The 19445-nt window shown below is 63.2% G+C and overlaps 5 protein-coding genes across 7 annotated transcripts; 2 read left to right on the top strand and 3 right to left on the bottom strand.

The window, feature by feature from the left end:
• Positions 1-1734: 1734 nt before the first annotated feature.
• Positions 1735-5231, top strand: CRLF1 (cytokine receptor like factor 1; the record flags this gene model as incomplete). The annotated part of the gene is made up of 7 exons (XM_056335077.1): positions 1735-2017; positions 2562-2691; positions 3078-3247; positions 3497-3654; positions 3730-3898; positions 4193-4371; positions 4534-5231. Coding segments are annotated over 7 exons (1113 nt in total), but the record flags the coding sequence as incomplete, so codon positions are not given.
• Positions 5232-5343: 112 nt separating this feature from the next.
• REX1BD (required for excision 1-B domain containing) lies at positions 5344-8220 on the bottom strand. The gene is made up of 5 exons (XM_056337457.1): positions 8181-8220; positions 7101-7183; positions 6370-6574; positions 6196-6284; positions 5344-5902 (listed from the first exon to the last, which is right to left on the bottom strand). Exons 1-5 carry the CDS (start codon positions 8181-8183, stop codon positions 5830-5832), a joined length of 453 nt encoding a protein of 150 aa, XP_056193432.1. The 5' UTR covers positions 8184-8220; the 3' UTR covers positions 5344-5829.
• A 237-nt stretch (positions 8221-8457) lies between these two features.
• UBA52 (ubiquitin A-52 residue ribosomal protein fusion product 1) lies at positions 8458-9879 on the bottom strand. Its single transcript, XM_056337461.1, has 5 exons — positions 9795-9879; positions 9144-9263; positions 8987-9073; positions 8765-8867; positions 8458-8617 (listed from the first exon to the last, which is right to left on the bottom strand). Exons 2-5 carry the CDS (start codon positions 9244-9246, stop codon positions 8524-8526), a joined length of 387 nt encoding a protein of 128 aa, XP_056193436.1. The 5' UTR covers positions 9247-9263; positions 9795-9879; the 3' UTR covers positions 8458-8523.
• Positions 9880-10302: 423 nt separating this feature from the next.
• KXD1 (KxDL motif containing 1) lies at positions 10303-12433 on the bottom strand. Of its 3 annotated transcripts, none has more exons than XM_056337453.1 (5): positions 12278-12433; positions 11921-12021; positions 11674-11826; positions 11126-11172; positions 10303-10748 (listed from the first exon to the last, which is right to left on the bottom strand). In XM_056337453.1, the coding sequence occupies exons 2-5, from the start codon at positions 12013-12015 to the stop codon at positions 10513-10515; spliced, it is 531 nt and encodes a 176-aa protein (XP_056193428.1). In that variant the 5' UTR covers positions 12016-12021; positions 12278-12433; the 3' UTR covers positions 10303-10512. The 3 variants fall into 3 exon arrangements, with proteins under 3 accessions (XP_056193428.1, XP_056193427.1, XP_056193429.1); XM_056337452.1 differs by having other exon boundaries at positions 12333-12433; XM_056337454.1 differs by lacking the exon at positions 12278-12433 and having other exon boundaries at positions 11921-12129.
• A 112-nt stretch (positions 12434-12545) lies between these two features.
• Positions 12546-18869, top strand: FKBP8 (FKBP prolyl isomerase 8). The gene is made up of 9 exons (XM_056337391.1): positions 12546-12775; positions 13055-13330; positions 13505-13674; positions 13854-13942; positions 14253-14470; positions 14543-14715; positions 14826-14903; positions 17236-17373; positions 17970-18869. The coding sequence occupies exons 2-9, from the start codon at positions 13069-13071 to the stop codon at positions 18054-18056; spliced, it is 1215 nt and encodes a 404-aa protein (XP_056193366.1). The 5' UTR covers positions 12546-12775; positions 13055-13068; the 3' UTR covers positions 18057-18869.
• Positions 18870-19445: the final 576 nt, after the last annotated feature.

Genomic DNA, 19445 nt, shown 5'->3' with positions numbered 1-19445 from the left:
CGGCCCTTTCCTCTCCGATCGGAAAACTTCACACTTTTCCCTTTCAAAACACATGTTCGGCGTTGCATTTGCACAGAGGGGAAAAAAAAATTGCAGAGGGAGAAAAAAAAAAAATAAATATAAAATTGGCCCCTCAAGAGGCTCTTGCTTGGAGGAGAAAAAAAATTTGCAGGAGGGAAAAAAAAAAACAAAACATACAAAATTGGCCCCTCTGGAGGGTCCGGCTCAGAGGAGGGGAAACGTGTCTGTTTTACGGCGCTCGTGTGTGTTTCTGGGGCTGTTTAGATGAAGATTGAAGCGAATTAGGGCCCAGAGCGCGGGGTCTATCTCAGCGCTGGAGCAGCCCCGGCTCGGTGCTGGGAGCTGGCGCTGGGTGGGCTGCTCGGTGGGGCTGGGGGCTGTATCGTGAAGGCCTCGCTAGAGGATGGAGTGAGGTGGGGGGCTGAACCTCCCCCCTCTTCCCCCCCCCCCCCCCCCCCCCCGGGAAGGGTTTGTGTTGGGGGTGGGTGGGATGGCTGCCTGCCATCACCCGTGGATGCTCGGGTACCCCAGGGGACTTGGCACTGCGGATGCTTTCATGCCTGGATGCTTTTACACCCACCTCACCAGCACCCCCAGAGCAACGGCAGGAACCGCTAATTAAGATTTCTCCAGGGTAATGAGGATTTTCGAGCATTAATTGTGCCAGGATGGGAGCCGGAGTGGCCGGCGGGCGCTGAAAGCCAAGGGGGGCCGGGGAGGTCAGAGGGGAGGGAAGGTCACAGCACTTTCCGGGAGGTAATTTGGGATATTAGCCTGGCGCGTGCGGACAGAGCCGATAAGGCTGATGGACATGGAAAATCCCAGAGCGGGGCTGGGGGAGCTGCTTCCTTGAAGCCTGGTGGTGGAGGGCTCTCGAAATAAAGCAACGGGGGGGGGGGAGGGGGGGCTTTCCCATGGTGGAGGGTCTCCCCAGCATGGACCACCCTGGGGGGGCCCCTCGGACCCGTGTGGCCTGGTGTGAGCGATGGGTTTCTGCACATGGTTGGGGTCAGGTGGGTGGTCAGCACGGGTCTGGGCTGGGAAGCGTTGCCTGGCCCTCGGCGGTGTGTGCTGGGGGGGGGGAGGCTGCTGGCCAGTGTCCTTGGGGAAAGTGGTAGTGGCGGGCGGGGAATGCCCTGAAAACTTTCCGTAGTTGCTTTTGAAAGCCTTGTGTCATGAAAAATGTACAAAGGAACAACCCAGCCCCCACCCAGCCCTGGAAAAACTCACGGTGTCACCGGGACCCCCCCAGCCTCGTGCTGCAGAGCTCCCCAAAGGCTTCGTGCTTCCCGGCTGGAGCAACAGCCCCCCCCCACTTGCCCCCCCCCCAGCCTTCTCTGCTGCCGCTGCTGCTTCGGAGGGGGCAAGCGCTGCGGCGAGGGGCTGTGCCGCCGGGAATGTATAACTGTATACATAGAAAATAGCTAAAAAATAGATTTAAATAGCTAGAAAATAGAGGAAGATAGACCTATATAGGTGGAAGATAGATAGGCCTATATAGGTGGAAGATGGGTAGATGAATAGATAGGCCTATATAGGTGGAAGATAGATTTATATAGATGTTTATAGACAGAAGATAGATTTGTATAGCCAGACAATAGATTTAAATAGATGTAGATAGGTTTAAATAGAAGATAGAACAAAAATAATTACAAAATGATATATCAATTTATTTTTTGACCCCCACCCCCCACCCCTTTTGTTTCTCTGGCTGCAGACCCCGCAGTGATCTCCCCCCAAGACCCCACCCTGCTGATCGGCTCCTCGCTGGTTGCCACGTGCACGGTCAGCCCCGACTTTCACCTGAAAGCCGAGGACCTGTACTGGACGCTGAACGGCCGGCGCCTGCCCGCCGCCTCTTACGCCGCCCTTGGCCCCACCACGCTCAGCGTGGCCCTTGCCCGCCTCAACGGCTCCAGGCAGCAGTCGGGGGACAACCTGGTGTGTCACAGCAGAGACGGCGGCATCTTGGCCGGCTCCTGCCTTTACGTTGGATGTACGTCGGTGCGGTCGCACGTGCCGGGTTTGATCTGGCGCTGTGTGTGCGCCGGGGTGTGCTCGCCAGCCGGGGGCGAGGGGATCTGGGGATCCCTGCAGGGATCAGCATCCCGGTTCTTGCCAAAACATTTTAACCTCTCCGCGGTCCGTGGCCGGTGCCCTGAGATGCAGGAGCGCGCAGCAGAAAGGCTGTTTTGGCAAACCCTCGGCAAAATTACACTTGTCCAAATCAATAATCATAAGATTTTATCTCGGGCTATTTTAAGGACAATGCTACGTCCTAGGAATACAGAGGCTTAGCTGGGAATGCAGCTTGGATTTGTTTTTTGGGTTGCTGTTGCTGAAAGAAGACGGCTCTGGAGCTGGGGAGGGGCAGGACCCCAAACCCTCTGGCAAACGCATTTGCAGCCAGGGGGTGGAAACCTGCAGCCAGCGGGGACAGTGGTGGCATCGCCTGCCGGGACCATGGGCTGCGTTCCTCCACTGCACCTCTTCATCCCTCTCCACCTCTTATTTTAATTTATTTTTTTCCCCTTTCCCAGTACCCCCAGAAAAACCAGTCAACATCACTTGCTGGTCCAAAAACATGAAGGACCTCACTTGCAAGTGGGCGCCGGGGACGGAAGGGGAGACCTTCTTGCACACCAACTACACCCTGAAGTACAAGCTCAGGTGGGGTGCCCACCTCCATTCCCGGTATCCCTAAAAAAGCTGGCATGGGATTTGAAAGCTACTGGTGAATGGGGAGCCTGACGCTGGCTGGCCCCTGGCTGGGGATGGTGCCCAGTGTGATGAGTTCCGTGGGGTCTCAGCCGCCGCGGGCGCTGGTGGGTGGTGGTGGCCCATGGGTGCTGGGGAGGTGGAGGGTGAGGAGGAGCTGCACGGCCCTGGGTGGGCTGGGAGCCGCTCGGCAGCACAATGCCAGTGGTGGTGGATGGCAGATAAATGAGCTGCAGTCCCCACTGGGAGCAGCCATTTCCTCTGGAGATGGGGGAGCATCCTCAGCTTGGCCGCGGCACCCAGTGGTGCTGGTACCGGCACTCAGCACCTGCCCACAGGTGGTACGGCCGAGACAACACGTGCCAGGAGTACCACACGGCTGGGCCCTACTCCTGCCACATCCCCAAGGACCTGGCCCTCTTCACGCCCTACGAGATCTGGGTGGAGGCATCCAACCGGCTGGGGGTGGCCGTCTCCGATGTCGTCATGTTGGACATCCTCGATGTGGGTGAGCAATGGCGCCGTGACACCACTGCCACGCTGGTGACCCGACAGTTCACGCGGTGGGATGTTGGAGCGAGGGGGGGGGGCAGCAGGAAATGGGCGATGTGTGAGCAGAATTGCTCCTAATCGAATTAGGCTGTTTTCTCCGAGGTTTGGTTGTTGGTGGGTTGTTGGGTTTTTTTGGCATCTGCGGCTCCTTAACCCCCGCAGCCCCATGGCGCTGCTGGCGCCAGCCCCTGCCCTGTCCCCACAGTCACCACAGACCCGCCGTCGGACGTGCACGTCAGCCGGGTGGGGGACCTGGAGGACCAGCTGAGTGTCCGCTGGAGCTCCCCACCGGCCCTCAAGGATTTCCTCTTCCAAGCCAAGTACCAGATCCAGTACCGGGTGGAGGACAGCTCGGAGTGGAAGGTGGGTCGGCATCACGCGCCAGTGGCTGGGATGGTGCGGGATGCTCGACAGCGCTGCCATCTCCTCCCTCCCCAGGTAGTGGACGACGTGGGCAACCAGACGTCCTGCCGCCTGGCTGGCCTCCGCCCTGGCACCGTCTACTTCGTCCAGGTGCGCTGTAATCCCTTCGGCATCTACGGCTCCAAAAAAGCCGGCATCTGGAGCGACTGGAGCAATCCCACCGCCGCCTCCACTCCACGCAGCGGTGAGCACCGCCAGCGTCGGGCTGGCAGTGCGTGGCGGGCAGGGGGGGACACCGGGAGGGCTGCGCTCCCCCTCCCCTGTGCACACGGGACGTGCTGGAGGGGGCCCTTCCCTGCTCCATGCCCGCCACCTGGATTTCTTGCAAAGGAGCCAATTTGGAGCTCGGCTTTCCCAGCTGGGAGCCAAAATGCCGCTTGTTTCCCTCTCGCCCGCCATTATTTACGGTGTGGCAGCAATGGGGGGGTTGAGGCAGGTCCCCCCCCACCTGGCGGCACTGACCTCCTCCTCCCTGCAGAGCGAGCGGCGGGGGGCTGTGACCCCAAAGGAGGGGAGCAAAACACAACGCTGCGGCGGGAGCTGAAGCAGTTTTTTGGGTGGGTGAAGAAACATGCGTATGGCTGCTCCAACCTTGGCATCAAGCTTTATGACCAGTGGCGCGTGTGGCTGCAGAAATCGCACAAAACACGCAACCAGGTAGGTAAGGAGCCTTTCGCACTTCTTTTTCCCTGGCGGGGGGGTGTGTGTGCGGGGTGATCCCCCCACCCTGGGGATGCTGCGGGACACACACGCATGCGGTGACACTGACCCTGGGGATGCGTGGCCGGCGGCGACGCGGGGCTCTGCTCATCTCTGTAGGTTCTTCCCGGCGATAAGTTGTAGCCCCCGGGGGACCGAGCGCCAGCAGGATGACACGGGGCGCCCGGCGCCCACCTGGGACCACCCGCGCCCACCCCGGCCCCGCCGGGGGGGAGCAGGAAGGCGGCCGGGGCGAAGCGCAGCCCCACGGCCCCGGGCGACGGGATGGGGCGAGGTGGGGGGGGTGGGCTGGGCCAGCCCCGGGAGCCCCTCACGTGCTACTGGCCCCATGGGACCACGGCCCCCCACCATGTCGCTCGCACCCCGTGGCAGCCAGGGGACCCCCCAGCCTTGCCTGGCTGGGGGGAGATGCGGAGGCTTCGCTCCTTAACTGCCAGCCAGAGCAGCCTCTGGGATGATAGGGGCGGCGGGGGCTTCCCGGGTGTCCCCCCACCCTCAGCACAGCCACCCCAGGAAGCAATTTTGGCTGTTTTCTCCCCAGGGACTCACGTGAAAGCGCGTGGGGGGGGGTCTGTCCCTGGGGAGCCACGTGGGCTGGTTTGAGGCTGCTGGGGTTTGCCCAGTGCCTGCTCCAATTTTGATTCAAACCAGCCTTATTTTGGTTCCATTTCAGTCAATTAGGAACAGATTTAAGCTTAATGCCAATAAACCTCTGAAACCCCACCGGGGTCTGCGTCAGCGGAGCGGCAGTGGTGCGCAGGGACGGGGATGCAACGGGCAGCCAAATGGGACCCGTGTCCTTTGTCACCCCGCCCGGGGGCTCCCAAGGGACCGAGCCACGGTAGAGGGGGTGGCACTGGGCGCAGGGGGGAGACGACAAACCCTTTAGAGCACGTGCCGCAGGCCAGCTCCATGGGAACAGGTTTATTTTGGATGACTGCAGAAAAGGTGCTTGGGGGGGGGGGCACTGGCACTGGCAGTGGCACGGGGATCAGCTGCACCCCTAGCCCTGAGAGGTGGGTTTTGGGGGGGCTGCTGCAAAGGCAGTGCCTGTCTCAGTGGGGAGCAAGGCAAGGCAGCCTCTTGGCACTGCAGGTTGTGGTTGTTCCTCTGGCAAAGCCGCAGTGTGGCCGGCAGTGCCAGGGAGGGGAGCCAGCCCCACGCTGGACCCCTCCGCTGAGGGATGCTCATGATTTAGGGGGACCCCACTTCTTGGGGGAAGGGGGGGTTCTCCACCTTTTCCAGCCTGTGCTCAAGAAAAGGGGTGGAGGGGAAGATGCCCACCTTGCTGGAGTGGCGTGGGTGCTGCAGTGGCCATACTGGGAGCGGGTGGGGGGCGAGCGGGGCCCCTGTTCCACCAGCCGGCCCCTCCAGCCGTTCCCACGGGGACACCCATCACTCGGCTTCTTCCGAATCGTACTTGAGGTCCTGGAGAATTTCGCTGATTGCCTCAATGGTTTTAATTAGCCTACGAGAGCGGATGGAAACTATAAATAAAGCCCATATGGAGCGTATTATCTGGGCCGCCTCGCCTTCCCCGCGCTGTTTATGAAACACTCAGCCCGGGGAGGCCGAGGGGACCACGGCCACGCAGCATCGCCAAACCCTCCCCGGGGCTGCGGCCGCCAGCGCTTTTGAAGGCACCATCTGGGCCCCCCTGGGCTGCAGGAAGGGGAAATGTGGGGAAGGGGCTCCTAGCCCAGGGCGGGGGGCTGCTGCCATCCCCAAGTAGGGGGAGACAGCGGCGGGGCCACCACCTACTTGTGCTTGAGCTCCCGCACCTCCTGCTGATGGGCGTCCACCTCGGGCTGGTCCTGAGCCTGCTGCCGGGCCAGCTGGAGCTGTGCTGTCTGCGGTGGGGACACGGAGGGAGCTGAGACCCCCCCGCCAAAGCAGCCACAGGCACAGCGGGGCCCCCCCCAGCCCGGCACTCACCAGCTGCAGCTTCTCCTGCTCCCGCTCCTGGAGCTGGGCAAGGTGCTGGGCCAGGTCGGGGCGGGCGAGTTGGTCCCGCAGGCGCCCGGCGATGTGCAGCACCTCCCGGGAGATGCCGCTGAAGGCCACCGTGATCTCGTGCACCAGCTGCCGGTAACGGGGGAAGTCATAGTGGGGCGCACTGTGCAGGTACGCCTGGTGGCCCCTGGGCAGGGGGACAGGGGGGAAAAGCCACTGTCACTGCACCTGGGGGACACCGGGATCACAACCCATCCTGGTGCTCCCTTTGCTGCCGCACCACAGGCAGGACTGGGATGGTTTTCCCAGATCTGGCAGCTCTCGGTCCCCGGGACCAGGCAGCTTCACCCCTCGCACGGGATGGGCTTGGTAGCTGCTCTTTGGGGAGGGTGTGTGTGTGTGTGTGTATTTTTTTTTTTCCTTTTCACTCGCACTCCTGTGTCCCGGGAAGTCCATCATCTCCTGGCGGATGCTAAAATAGGATACAGGTGTCCAGCGCGGGCGTCCCCCTGCCAGCTGGAGCTCATCAGCCGCCCCATGGCTGCTGCTCCGCCCCGGCAGCCTCTTCCCATCAGGATGAAAAAAAAATGGGGGATTCGGTTCCTTGCTGGGGGATCCCTTGCCCTGGAAGGGGCTGTGTCCCCCTGCCCACCCTAGCGGGTCCTGTCCTCATGGGTGCGCGTCCCAGGGCGCAGAGCGGTGCTGGTACTCACTCCTCGAGGAGCCGATACGCCTCAGCACGCTCGCCCTGCAGCACCTGCAGCCGCTGCAGCAGCACCCTCACGGCCTCGTCCGTCTGCAGAGGGAAGGGGACAGTGGTGACCTGCCACCATAGTGGCAACCTGGCATGATGGTGTCACCAGCAGGTGCCTGCTGCCTCACAGGGTGGCTCTGCTCCGGCCACCGGGTTCTGGGCAGAGCTGGCATCACCTGGGGGTCTTGTCCCAGTCCTGGGGCAAGTCGTCGTCGTCGTCGTCCCACCCCCCCCCCCCGCCCCGGGGGCACCCAGGCTGAGCCCAGCTGCAGCGCTTGGGTTTGGTCCAGCACTGGCACCTCTCCAGCCATGTGTGTGTGGATCGGCACCGGGACCCCCCCAGCCATGGGCACCCAACACAGACAAGCACAGGGGGACCCCCCCCGGCCATGTGCACACAATACTGATGGACACCGGGACCCCCCGACCATGCATGCGTGAACCAGGTGGCACCGGGACCCCCACAAGGCCCCCCACCCATAGAGCAGGAACCCCCGGCTATGTGCACACAACACAGATGGGCACAAGGACCACCCCCCCCAACCATGTGCACACAATACTGATGGACACCGGGACCCCCCCGGCCATGCATGCATGAACCAGATGGCACCGGGACCCCCACAAGGCCCCCCACCCATGCACTGGGAACCCCTGGCCATCACACAACACAGAGGGGAACAGGGACACCCCCCCCCAGTCATGTGCACCCAACACAGACAGGCACAGGGACCCCCCCACACCATGTGCACACAACACAAGGCCACTGGTACCCCCCCCCGCCATGTACACGCTGTACAGAGGGCACAGGGACCCCCCCCAAATCACGCCTGTACGAACCCCCTGCCCTGTGCACGCTACAGCCCGGCACCGGGACCCCTCCCATTTCCCTCCCCCAGCCCCAGGCCCCCCCCGCGGCCACGCCACACAAACCAGCCCGGCCCCCCCTCCCGCCCTGCACGCATCTGGGTCCCCGCATGCCGCAGCCCCGCGTGCACGGCGCGGCCGGGCCCCCTCCCCACCCCGGCCCGGTGCCGCTCACCATGGCCCGGCCCCGTCGCACGGCGCAGGCCCGGGGCGGAGCGCGGTTCCGCCGCCCCCTGCAGGCACCGGACGGCATCGTCGCCACCTCCCCCCCCCCCCCCCCCCCCCCAACACCCCCCCTCCCCCAACACCCCGCAGCTCCCCCCCATCCCAGCCTCCAATACCCCACCTCCCCGCTTCCCTGTCCCCCAACACTCCCCCAACTCCCCCCCCCCCCCCCCTTTTATTGAAAACCACAGCAATTTGGGCAAAAACCAGCACAAAACGGGACCAGCTTAAGCTCTGTGATGCTTTATTGGCAGGGTGCGGGCAGGGTGCAGGCAGTGCTGCCGCTACCCACTCTACTTGACCTTCTTCTTGGGGCGCAGGTTGTTGGTGTGGCCACATTTCTTCTTGCGGCAGTTCACGGCACGTGGGTGCAGGCGGGCGTAGCACCTGGGGAGGGGGACATGTCACCAAAGCCCTGTTTCCCCAGGGAAGGAGATTTGGGGCAGGGTCCCTATGGTGCAGGATGAGCAGGGGGGAGCAGGATTGGAGAATGGGATGGGCAGGGGGGAGCGGGGCCAGGCAGGGGGAACATACTTGCGGCAGATCATTTTGTCACAGTTGTACTTCTGGGCGAGCTGGCGGAGGGAGGGCTCGATGATCCCCCCCCGCAGGCGCAGCACCAGGTGCAGGGTGGACTCTGAAAAAAAGAGACAAAGCATCACGGTGGGGCCAAGTGATGCTAGGGAGTGCCTGGCACCCCTCAAAAAATATGAATAAATATAAAAAAAGCCGGGACGTGGCTGGCTGCTGAGGCACCTTTCTGGATGTTGTAGTCTGCAAGGGTGCGTCCATCCTCCAGCTGCTTGCCCGCGAAGATCAGCCGCTGCTGGTCGGGGGGGATCCCTGCGGGAGAGAAACCATCAGGGCGGAGGGCAGTGGGGGCTGCCCCATGGCTCCCCTGTCCCACCTGTACCTTCCTTATCCTGGATCTTGGCCTTCACGTTCTCGATGGTGTCATTGGGCTCCACCTCAAGGGTGATGGTTTTGCCCGTCAGCGTCTTCACGAAGATCTGCATCTTGGCACCGTTTGCGCCTGTGGAAGCAGCCCTCGTGTCACCCCCAGCCGGGCCCTGAGGGAACACCCCGCGGTCCTGATCCCCACCGTCACCACACCCACCTGTCCCTGGCCACGATGCAGTGTCCCCCCGTCCCCCGTCCCCCCGCCTTCTCACTCCCAGCCCCAGGCCCGGGGGTGGAGCCGTCCCGCTCCCGGGTCCCAGCCCTCTCCCTGTCCCCCCAACTCCTGCACCCCGGCTCCCCAGCCCTGGCCACGACCCCCTACCCTGCTCCTAGGCCCCCTCCCCTCCCCGCCCTTGCTCCCTCGTTCCCGAGCCCTGGCCCCGACACCCCCACCCCACCGGCTCCTGGGCCCGCTCCCCGCGCCCCCACTCCCGAGCCCTGGCCCGCTCCTACCCCCGCTCCGCCGAGCCCCAGCCCCGATCACGCCCGCTCCCTTGCCCCGCTCCTGGGCCTCGGCTCCCCGATCCCGGGTCCGACCCCCCGCCCCACTCCTGCTCCTAGACCCCCGCTCCGCTCCCAGGCCCCGGAGCCGCCCCGCGCGCACCCGCCGCCTCGCTGCTGAGAAAAGGGGCGGCCGGAACCGGAACCCGCCCGCAGCTGCGTCACTTCCGGCGCGTCATGGCCCCGCCCCGCCCCAGCGCGCAGGCGCCGGAGGCCCCCGCCCGCCCTGGTACCGCAGGCCTGGCCCCCACCAGCCCCGCGGCCCCCCCGTCCCTCCGCCCCCAGCCCCCCGCAGGCCGCAGCAGGCCCCGGAGCGCCCAGCCGGGCCCCGGGAGCTGCGGGCCCTGCCAGGGGCTGAGGCACGACCCGGGGCAATCGAGACCCAAAGGGAAAGCGGGCCCAAGCCCCTGCCCCAGGCAAGCAGGCAGCCAGCGCCGGTCCCTGGCATGGACAGACCCCTGGGAAGCCGGAGTGCTGGCAGACACGAGCCTCAAAGCCAGCATCCCTTCAGAAAAAACGCCCGTGCCCCAAACCGGCTCTTCCACGCCACAGTCTGCATCGCAGGTGGGGTTCTGCCACTCTCCTGACTGCACAAACGAGAAAGGACAAGAGGCGTTTCAAACCCACGTTTTACTTATTTACCCCGAAGCAAGTCACGGGGTTTACACTACGGCAGCAGTTTAGAGGCAGAAGGGCAGCCTTCTTCACTTGGCCGTTGCTTCTCTCAGCCTTTGCTCCCTCTTCCCAAAAAACCACACAAATATAAATACAGGATATAAAGTTCTATGGGGGCAAGCAGTGGCAGTGCAGGACCTGCACGCCTAGTCCAGGTCGTTAGCCGTGTCTTCATCTGTGAGACTCTGTCCATTCACAGCCGGTAAATCATACTGGCCTTGGGATAAATCCTCAAAATCCTGACTCATGGTGGGAGAGATGATGTCAGGGCTGGTGTCGCAGGACTCCGTACTCTGCTCAGAGGTAGCGATGGTGGTTGTCGTGCTTTTCGGGACGGGGTCAAAGTCATCATCGTCTTCTAGGATGGGAGATTCATGGATGTCTGGAAGGGAAGATGCAAATGTTAAGTTTTCCTGTTGTGGCCACATGAGGCGAGGTGACACCGGTGCGACACCAGGTACAACACCAGGTACGACAGATGCCCCAGCACAACAATTTGCTAATTCTAAATTTTTTTCTGCTTGTGGCAGTAATCAATAAAAAACCCGATGCCATGTAAATTAGTGGTCATTAACTTCTTGCAACTACATTTAATATAATCAAGAAGCTTTTCAGGCTTTTAGCGCAGCAGTCACTCGCTGGTGCGTGCCTGGACGTCTTGTCGGCTTCTCCCAACTCCCAAGAGCCACCTCATGCGTTCTTAGGAAAAGGAGCTCTTAGCATGGGAAGAAAATCCACGTGTCGGAAGAAATCACTCACTGCTGAAAGCCTCCGGGTACTGCTTCGCCAGCTTCCCCTTCAGCGTCCTAGGGGAGGAGAGAGTGAGCTAAGACCACAAGGAAGCTGATAGATCCAGAGCTGAGCTGCTCGGCTGGCTCCCTCCACTCTCCAGCATTTACAGACAATGTAAATGAATCCCAGGGGGTTCCCTGGGCAGAAGGGCTCCCTCCCTGAACCCCCAAGCGCTCCTGTTACCCCCCCCCCTCAGCACATCAGGTGTTTTTCCGCACTCTGTAGCTGTCCTGAGCAGTGCCACATCCCTCCCACTGCCCTGAGGGAGTGCAGACCATCCCGGCTGGAGCAGACTCAAGGAATCCTAAAGCTCCAGCCGCTGTGGAAGATACACGTGCCCCCCAGCCCCACGCTTTCCCCTCACCGACTGTTTTTACTTCCAAGACAATGCCAAGCTCCTACTCGTGTCCCATGTTAATGCCCCCACAGCCAACCTAGACCTCGACCTGCCACCCTGCGCTCTCTGCGCCATCTCCCTCCCTGCCAGCAGCCATGTTCCCATCCCCATTGCCCACCGGATCCTCCGGAAGATGCTGTCCAGATCCTTCTTCATTTCCACCAACGTCTTGGTGTGGTGGAGGAAACGCTCGTTCATCTGCTGCATGCGGACACTGGAGAGGTTGTTGAAGTTGAGCAGCATCTCGTTGGTCTTCTCAAATCTATCCAGCCTGTGCAGGGGAAGCAGATGAAATTGGCAAAGATCCCGGGAGGCTCCCGGTGCCGGTACCGGGGTTCCTGCGGGACGGTTCCCCCAGGACTCACATGTTTTTCTGCGCCAGGATGATGGCATTGACGTCCTCGGCGTTGACCATGCCCAGCACCCTCCCGCAGAACACCTGCGAGGCCGTGGGCTCCATCGCGGCCTGCGGGACCGCGGGGGGCGTCTCAGCCGGGGGGGGGCGGGAGCCTGCCGCGCCCCCTGGACCAGTAACGGAGACACCCCCCCATATCTCACGTCCCCGGTAACGGGGCCCTCTCCGCCCTGCCACGCCGCTGATACCGGAGCTACCCCCCCTCCCCGCCGCCGTGCTCGCTCCTGGGGCGGCCCCGCACGCACCCGCCACTGGTACCGGTGTCCCCCGGCCCCCCCTCCGCCCCCGGGCGGCGCCCTCCCGGTACCGGGGTCCCTCGGGTGGACGCGGGCCTATGCCCCGCCCGGTGACGCCCCGCACACCTGGGGGAGCCCGTCCCGCCACTTCACATGACGGGAGCGGGAGCGGCACCGGGGGCAGCACCAGCAGCCGCACCTCGCTTCCGGGTGCGGGGTCACGTCGAGCGTAACCCTGTGGCGTCAGCGCGCCCTTGCGTCACGGTGCTGAGCCGGAAGTAGTGGCGCTTGGCGGAGGGAGAGGGCCGGCGCCCCCCCGGGCGTCACGGTACCGCCCTAGTGCCGAGCCCCTAGTGCCGAACTCCCAGTGCCGAACTCCCAGTGCCGAACCCCCAGCGCCCCCGCCCCCCAGGCCGTGACCCAGCGGCGGGCCCTTTAAGACAGCAACGAGTTCCGCCCACCGCTTCGCTGATGAGCGTCCTCACCACCCAATGGCGTCAGCGCGGTGGGCGGTGCGGAGCCAATAGGAGCGGCGGGGCGGGGCCGGCGGCCGCGGGTTCGCGGGCCAGGTGGGAGCGGCGGGGGGGGCGCGCGGCGGCCGGTTCTGGAAGGGAGTGGGAGGGGGCTAGGCGTGTGACAGGGGGCGGGCGGGGGGAGGCACGTGGCGGCCCCTCTCGGTACCGGGCCGCCCCCCGCCCCTTCCCGCGGGGCCCGTGCCCTCCTCACCCCCCCGCCTCCCCTTCGCCTGCCGGGGGCTGCTTTGCCCCGGCCTCGCACCCCCGCGGGCCCGGGCCGGTGCCCGCTTCCCTCCCCGGTACGCGCAGCCCCGACCACCTCTCCCGCTGCAGGTTGCTCCGCCGCGATGGCCTCCAGCGGGGAGGAGCCCAGGAGCGGCTCCCCTTGCCGGGCAGGCACCGGCACCCAGCCGCCACCCACGGCCGACGGCGCCCAGCTGGACGCGGCCGAGGACTTCGAGGTCCTGGAGGAGGAGGAGGATGAGGATCTGAGCGAGCTGCCGCCGCTGGAGGCCGTGGGCCAGCCACCGGCCCCGCCGCGGGGGGACACCCACCCCCCGGGCACTGGGGAAGCGGCTGAGGACCCCCAGGAGTGGCTGGATGTTCTGGGTGAGAGCCTGGGGGAAGGGGGCGCTGGGCTTGCGGGGTCCCCCGGGCGCCCCCAGTGCTCCCCGGGCCACCCCGCTTCTCCCCGTGCCGCAAAGGCTGCCCGGGATCGGAGCAGGGCAGTGGGCACTGGGCTTTCGGCTCGGGCTAACGTGCCTCTGGCTTCTCCTTGCCCAGGCAGCGGCTTGCTCAAGAAGAAGACGCTGGTGCCGGGCCAGGGGGTGGACACGCGTCCCCACAAGGGCCAGGACGTGACTGTCCGCCTGAGGGCCGCGCTGGAGGATGGCACTGTGGTGGAGGAGAACCCTGCCCTCACCTTCACGCTGGGGGACTGCGATGTCTTGCAGGTCAGGGCTAAGGGAAAGCTTACCCGACTTTATCGCTGCCTTGTTTTCACCCTGCCAAGCAGGACCTGGCCTTGTCGGGCGCAGGGAGGGGTTGGGGTCGGTGACATCCCTGTTTGTGGGTCAGAAGTGGCCCCTCTGCCCTTGCTCATGCTCCCTCCCCACAGTGATGTTTCCTGCAGGCTTTGGACCTGTGTGTGCAGCTCCTGGAAATGGGGGAGACTGCTTTGATCGTGTCAGATGCAAAGTACTGCTATGGCGCTCAGGGCAGGTGAGTGGGGAAGGTGGGGGGTGGAGTGGGATGACACCAGACAGTGCTGCGAAAGCTGTCCCCTACTCTCCCAGTGACGGCCCAGCCAGCAAGCCACAGCTTCCATGGGCAGGGAGATCTGCTGTGCTTGCCACATGCAGGTGACAGCAGCGTGTTCTGCCTGGGGCGAACAATCTGCATCACCCCCTGTCCCGGGGAGCTTCCATAACTCTGATGTTTGGGCCACAGTGCTAAATCTACATGGCCCAGTGGCTGGTGGAACTGGCAGAAGTGACAACAGTGCCACGGCTTTGTGCCTTTCTCTGCACAGGAGCCCTGACATCCCTCCCAACGCAGCCCTCACCCTGGAGGTGGAGTTGCTGGCTGCTCGGGACACACCGGACCTGGAGCTGCTCAGCGGGAAGGAGAAGATAGAGCTGGCCAACCGTAAGCGGGAGCGTGGCAACTTCTTCTACCAGCAGGCAGATTATGTGCTGGCCATCAACTCCTATGACATCGCTCTCAAGATCATCAGCTCCAGCTCGAAAGGTACCTGTTCCCACCTAGCGAGGGCCGGCTGGGCTCTCTTCCCGCTGTAACCTGGCTCTGGGCTCTTTGCAGTTGATTTCAGCCCAGACGAGGAAGCTGAGCTGCTGGATGTGAAAGTGAAATGTCTCAACAACCTGGCAGCCTCTCAGCTTAAATTGGACCATTATGAAGCAGCCCTGAAATCCTGTAACCTCGTCCTGGAGCACCAGCCAGGGAACATCAAGGCGCTCTTCCGAAAGGGCAAGGTGAGGCTGGGTGTGCAGCAGGCGCTGCCATCCCTTCTCCATGGCACAGTCGAGGGCAGGACCAAGGGACAGACCTCAGCATTCTGCTTAACGCCTGTCTCACCTTCCAGGTCCTGGCTCAGCAGGGCGAGTATAGAGAGGCCATCCCCATCTTAAAGGCAGCGTTGAAGCTGGAGCCTTCAAACAAGGTACACTGCTACTGCGTGCTGCCGGTGATCCTGCTGAGCTGGGTGTCTGCAGGACGCTCTCTTCTTGTCCGTGTCCCTGCAAACCCTGTGGAAGGCTGAAGCTCTCCAGTAGCTGTTCCCAACTCCCCTCCATAAAGGGAGGCTGGAAATAGCCCCCAGGGCCTGGGCAGCCATGGGGTGACATGTCCCGTGGTGCAACATCTGAGTTTGGCTGGGCAGGTGGGCCCCTTATCTCTGTGTTGCGAGACTCCCTCTTTGCCCTTTGGTCCTTGCAGTGGCAGGACTCCCTACCAACCCATCTCCACTTCTGTGATCCTGTGCCTATGATCCTGGCTGCTACGGCTTCGCCGGGTGGCTCCACCGGCTCGTGCCATGGCTGCAGGAGGTGGAGCAGAGCCGAGTCCGCGCAGACTCGCTCAGCAGCCTGGAGCATGATTCACTGGGCGGCAGGAGCAGCCCAGACCTTGGGCCAGCGCCTGGGCCAGGGCGAGCTCTGGGTCAGGAATTTCCTGTCGGTTAATGATCAGCTGCAGGACTGGAGCCTCAGGAGAAATCAAAAGGCAGTGTCAGGGAACTGCCCCAGCAGGAGCAAGCCTGGGCGAGCTGGAGGAGCGGTAGGGAGGTGCTGCCCGCGCAAGGTCAGGGCAGGGGGCTTGGTTCTACAGGTGGGCTTTGGTTCTTGACCAGGTCTGTCATTTTACTCACTTCTTTTCTGGGAGTTTCACCAGACCATCGTGATTTGTGTCATGATCTGGTGCCTGAAGGTCATGGGTAGGATGGAGCACTGTGAAAGCAGGTGCTTGGTGATGCCACAGCACCCACAGAGCTCATGGTCTGAGAGCACCCACGGGGCAGGGTGAGCAGGATCTCAAACCCTTTGCTTCCCAGCAAGGTTACGGTGGGCAGCCGTGGTGAGTGAGCGGCACAAGTGATGCAGGCTGCCCTGGGAGCAGCTCCCCTTGTACATCTCCAGCACGTCACTGTCGGCAGGGTGGCTGCTCACCAGCCCATTCAGATGAAGCTTTTAATTGGAGAGCGGTGAAAAATCAAAATGCCCGGCAGTGACGTTACCAGTGAAACCACAAGTACAGCAAATTACTGGCCTCTCCGGCTGGCTGCCGGGACTCCTGGGGAAGTGGCGTTGCCACTCCAGACGGCAGCGTTAAACACGCGTCGGTGAGTCACGGGCTACGGCTACCGGTGGTGAAAACAGACTCGAGAAATGCTCAGCTCCACCTGCCTCAGATGAGGAAACCTGGTTCTCTGGGGCTGTTGGCATCTTTCAGCTGTTATACAGCATCAGCTGCTGGGCTCCCTTCTCCTGACCCCTTGGAAATGCACACGCTGGGAGCACGGGGGGGATGCCCAAGTTTGTCCTGCTCCACTGTGCCAGCCCTGCTGAGCTCGGGATGCCCATGGGCGCTTTGCTGCTTTGCACCCTCCAGATATCCAAACCCTCACATTGGAGGGAGTGTTGCAGAGCGTGGTGTGGCCTGGCAAAGCCCTCGCTGAAGCCCTTGGTGACATCTCTGGGCAAGCCGAGGTGTGCTGGAGCCGGTGTGGGTCCCCAGTGGCAGTGCTAGTGTTTCGGGGTGTCGGAGCCTCCCGGAGTGCGGTGTCCCCAGCAGAGGGCACAGCACGGCCGTGGTGCTGGACGGCTGCGTGCCACCACGACGTCCTTCCTGCCACCGTCAGCTGGGGGAATGGCTGGCAGTGCCATGCTCGGCTTGCTGGCGCTTCCTGCTGCTTTTTGGGAGCCTGTGAGCTCTGTGCAGGACGTGGAGCTTTCTCCTGCAGCACTCCCTCCAGCCCCAGCCATCCCTGTTGCTTGGCACGGCCGGGCAGGTGCCGACACGCTCCCGGGTGTTACTGCAAATGCCATTTCGGACCAGGCTGCGTTTAAGCTTGCTTTCCCAGCCTGCTTCCAGACAGAAAAGTGGGAGAACTAGGGCACATCTGTCCCCAAGGCAGACACTTTTCCATCTCGATTAAAGGATAAAATCTTCCCGATGTCTGGTATCAGCCCTGGTCTCTGCTCCCTGCTGCCAGGCGGGAAATGGCTTGGGTGGCTAAAAAGGGCAAAAGGGTATTCAGACCCACAGAGCACCCAGCCTGGGTGTCTGATGCCAGGCAGGTGCAGCCCCTCAGCACAGAGGAGTGGGGCAGCATCAGGCCATCAGCCCCCCGCCCCCCCTCGGCTGCTTCTAAGCTGTTCCACAAAGCTCCTATACGGCCCCCGGCCGATGGGACCTGCTGGTGGTGGCACTGTAGTCCCCGTCCCCTCCCCTGCACCACAGGGGTGCTAACTGCAGCACCATGCTTTCCTCCCCAGACCATCCATGCTGAGCTCTCCAAGCTGGTGAAGAAGCACGCGGACCAGAAGAACGTGGAGACAGAGATGTACAGGAAGATGCTCGGGAATCCCAGCGCTGCTGGCACCCCGGGGAAGTGCAAAGACAAGCTGCCCTGGGTAAGGGCTGGTGCTGACCTTCTGAGGGGGTGGCAGAGTGGGTGGGGGTCACCCCTGGCGTGGGGAGCACTGGGCTGGGCATGGGGGGGGTGTTAGTGTCCCTCAGGTCCCTAGGGGTCAACACAGTCCTGCTCCCAAGCCGGGGGGGACAATGACGTGACCCACGGCGTGGGCGGTGTCACGGCAGCAAGCCTGCTGGGAGCTGGGGGCCCATGCTCCATCAGCCTCGCCAGGAAAATGCCGATATCTGCGGCTGTGCTCCTGGCACCGTCTGCCGGCTCCCGGCGATGCCAGCTGGAGGGTCCGGACTTTGCTCCCAGCTGCTGCACTTGGGAGCCCGCTGGCTGTGCTGGTGGAAAGCACTGTCAGCTGGGCTGCCGGCGGCACACGCTGTCCCTGCGGACGTGCTGGCCACGCACTGGGCAGAGCCGACGCAGCATTTGCCTTTTTGGGCTGCGTTCTCTCAGATGTGTGTTGGGAACTCGGTGCTGCCTGCGGCACTGTGCCACGGCAGGCAGGGCTGCACGTCCCTGCTGCTGGTGGGGCTCGCAGCGTGTTGCACACATCCCATCACCTTGCTGCTTTCTCGTCCTTAGTCCATCCCCTGGAAGTGGCTCTTCGGTGCAACAGCCATTGCACTCGGTGGCGTGGCCTTGTCTGTGGTCATCGCGGCGAGGAACTAAGGATGGCGGCAGGGTGGCCCCATGGCACTGGACCTGTGCCAGGATGTGTCTCTCTTCTGCCAAGGGGCTTCCCTGGGGCTCCGCTGACCCCTTCCCGTGGACTTGCAGTTGCAGAAATGTTGATGCTTTCTCTGCTGGAGGTGCTGGATCCCCCTCCCAATGTCCCCCCGCATCCCTCCTGGCTGTGGGGATGGAGCCGCAGGCAGAGCAGAGACCCCTGAGCACCCTCCCAGCAATCAGGGGCTCAGCCCCCAGCCCCAACTGTGTCAGGGGGAGCAGGAGCTCCTGCACACTGGTATGCTGTGGCTGTCCCTGGCCCGGTGAGCCCTGGCAGATGCCGTGATCTTGGCAAGACGGGCAGGGGGAGGCACGTGGAAGGAAGCCACGTGGGAATGAGTGGGTACAGTGGTTTCTGCGGCTAGGCCCAGCTGCGGGAAGTGGTGCGGATGTGCCCGGGGGCACGTGCAGTGAGACTCAGTGTGTCCTGGGGGGCTGCCAGCTGCTCAGCCCCCCTGCAGGCACCCACTCCCCTCCTCAGCACTTCCCTGGAGCGTGCAATGTCTAAAGGAATCCAAAGAAACCTGCGGCGGGAGGCATGTGGGAGGGGAGCACTGGAGACCTTCTCTCCAGGCTGTATCATGTAGGTCCAAGCTCTTGGGGCTCCCTCTTTGCCCTTCAGCTCTCTCTGGCCTGGGGCCACCCCCAGGGCCTGCCGTTGCCCCAGTCTCAGCTCTGCTCCTGGCGGGGGCGTGTAGCGCTCTCCTCCCATGACAAACTGACTGTGAACTTCCCAAATAAAGGACAATTCCTTCATGCCCCAGCGTCATTGCCATCGACTGCCAGGGGTGAGGGAGGCTATTCCTCGCGGCTTGTTGCCCCCTTCGGGGGCCGGCAGAGGTCGTTTAATTTGGGGGGGCAAGGTGGGAAGATTTTATGGACCCTGCACAGCTCTGTGGCAGCTGTGGCAAGAGGGAGCAACTTCCACAGCCAGGGATGCTCCGCAGCTGGGGTTGGTGGGCTCGAGAGGCCTTGTGCTCCCTGAGGTGCCCCAAGGCCCTGCCCGGGGTGGGAGGGAACCTGGGGCCTAGAGGGGGATTATGTCCAGGAGGAGGCCTGGGCCTACAGGTGCTGCTGGGGAGGGGCCCGGGCGCCTATGGGCCTGGCCTGGAGGGGAGGATGATCTGGGGCCCAGCCTGGGGGATGTGCATGACCTGGGTCCTGGGGCCCAACCTTGTGGGGGGGGGGGAACCTGGGATCTGTGGGCCTAGTTTGGGGAGGGGACCTTGGGGCCTATGGGCCCAGCTTGGGGGAGCAAACACCTGAGGCCTAAGGCCCAGCCTACGGGGGAATTGCTCAGGGGAAGGCCTACGGGCGCTGTCCTAGGAGGAC

This window comes from Falco biarmicus, chromosome 4, assembly GCF_023638135.1.
Source record: "Falco biarmicus isolate bFalBia1 chromosome 4, bFalBia1.pri, whole genome shotgun sequence".
NCBI classification, from domain to species: Eukaryota; Metazoa; Chordata; class Aves; order Falconiformes; family Falconidae; genus Falco; species Falco biarmicus.
The sequence above is the reverse complement of the archived record's forward strand: the minus strand, read 5'-3'. Positions and strand labels throughout refer to the sequence as shown.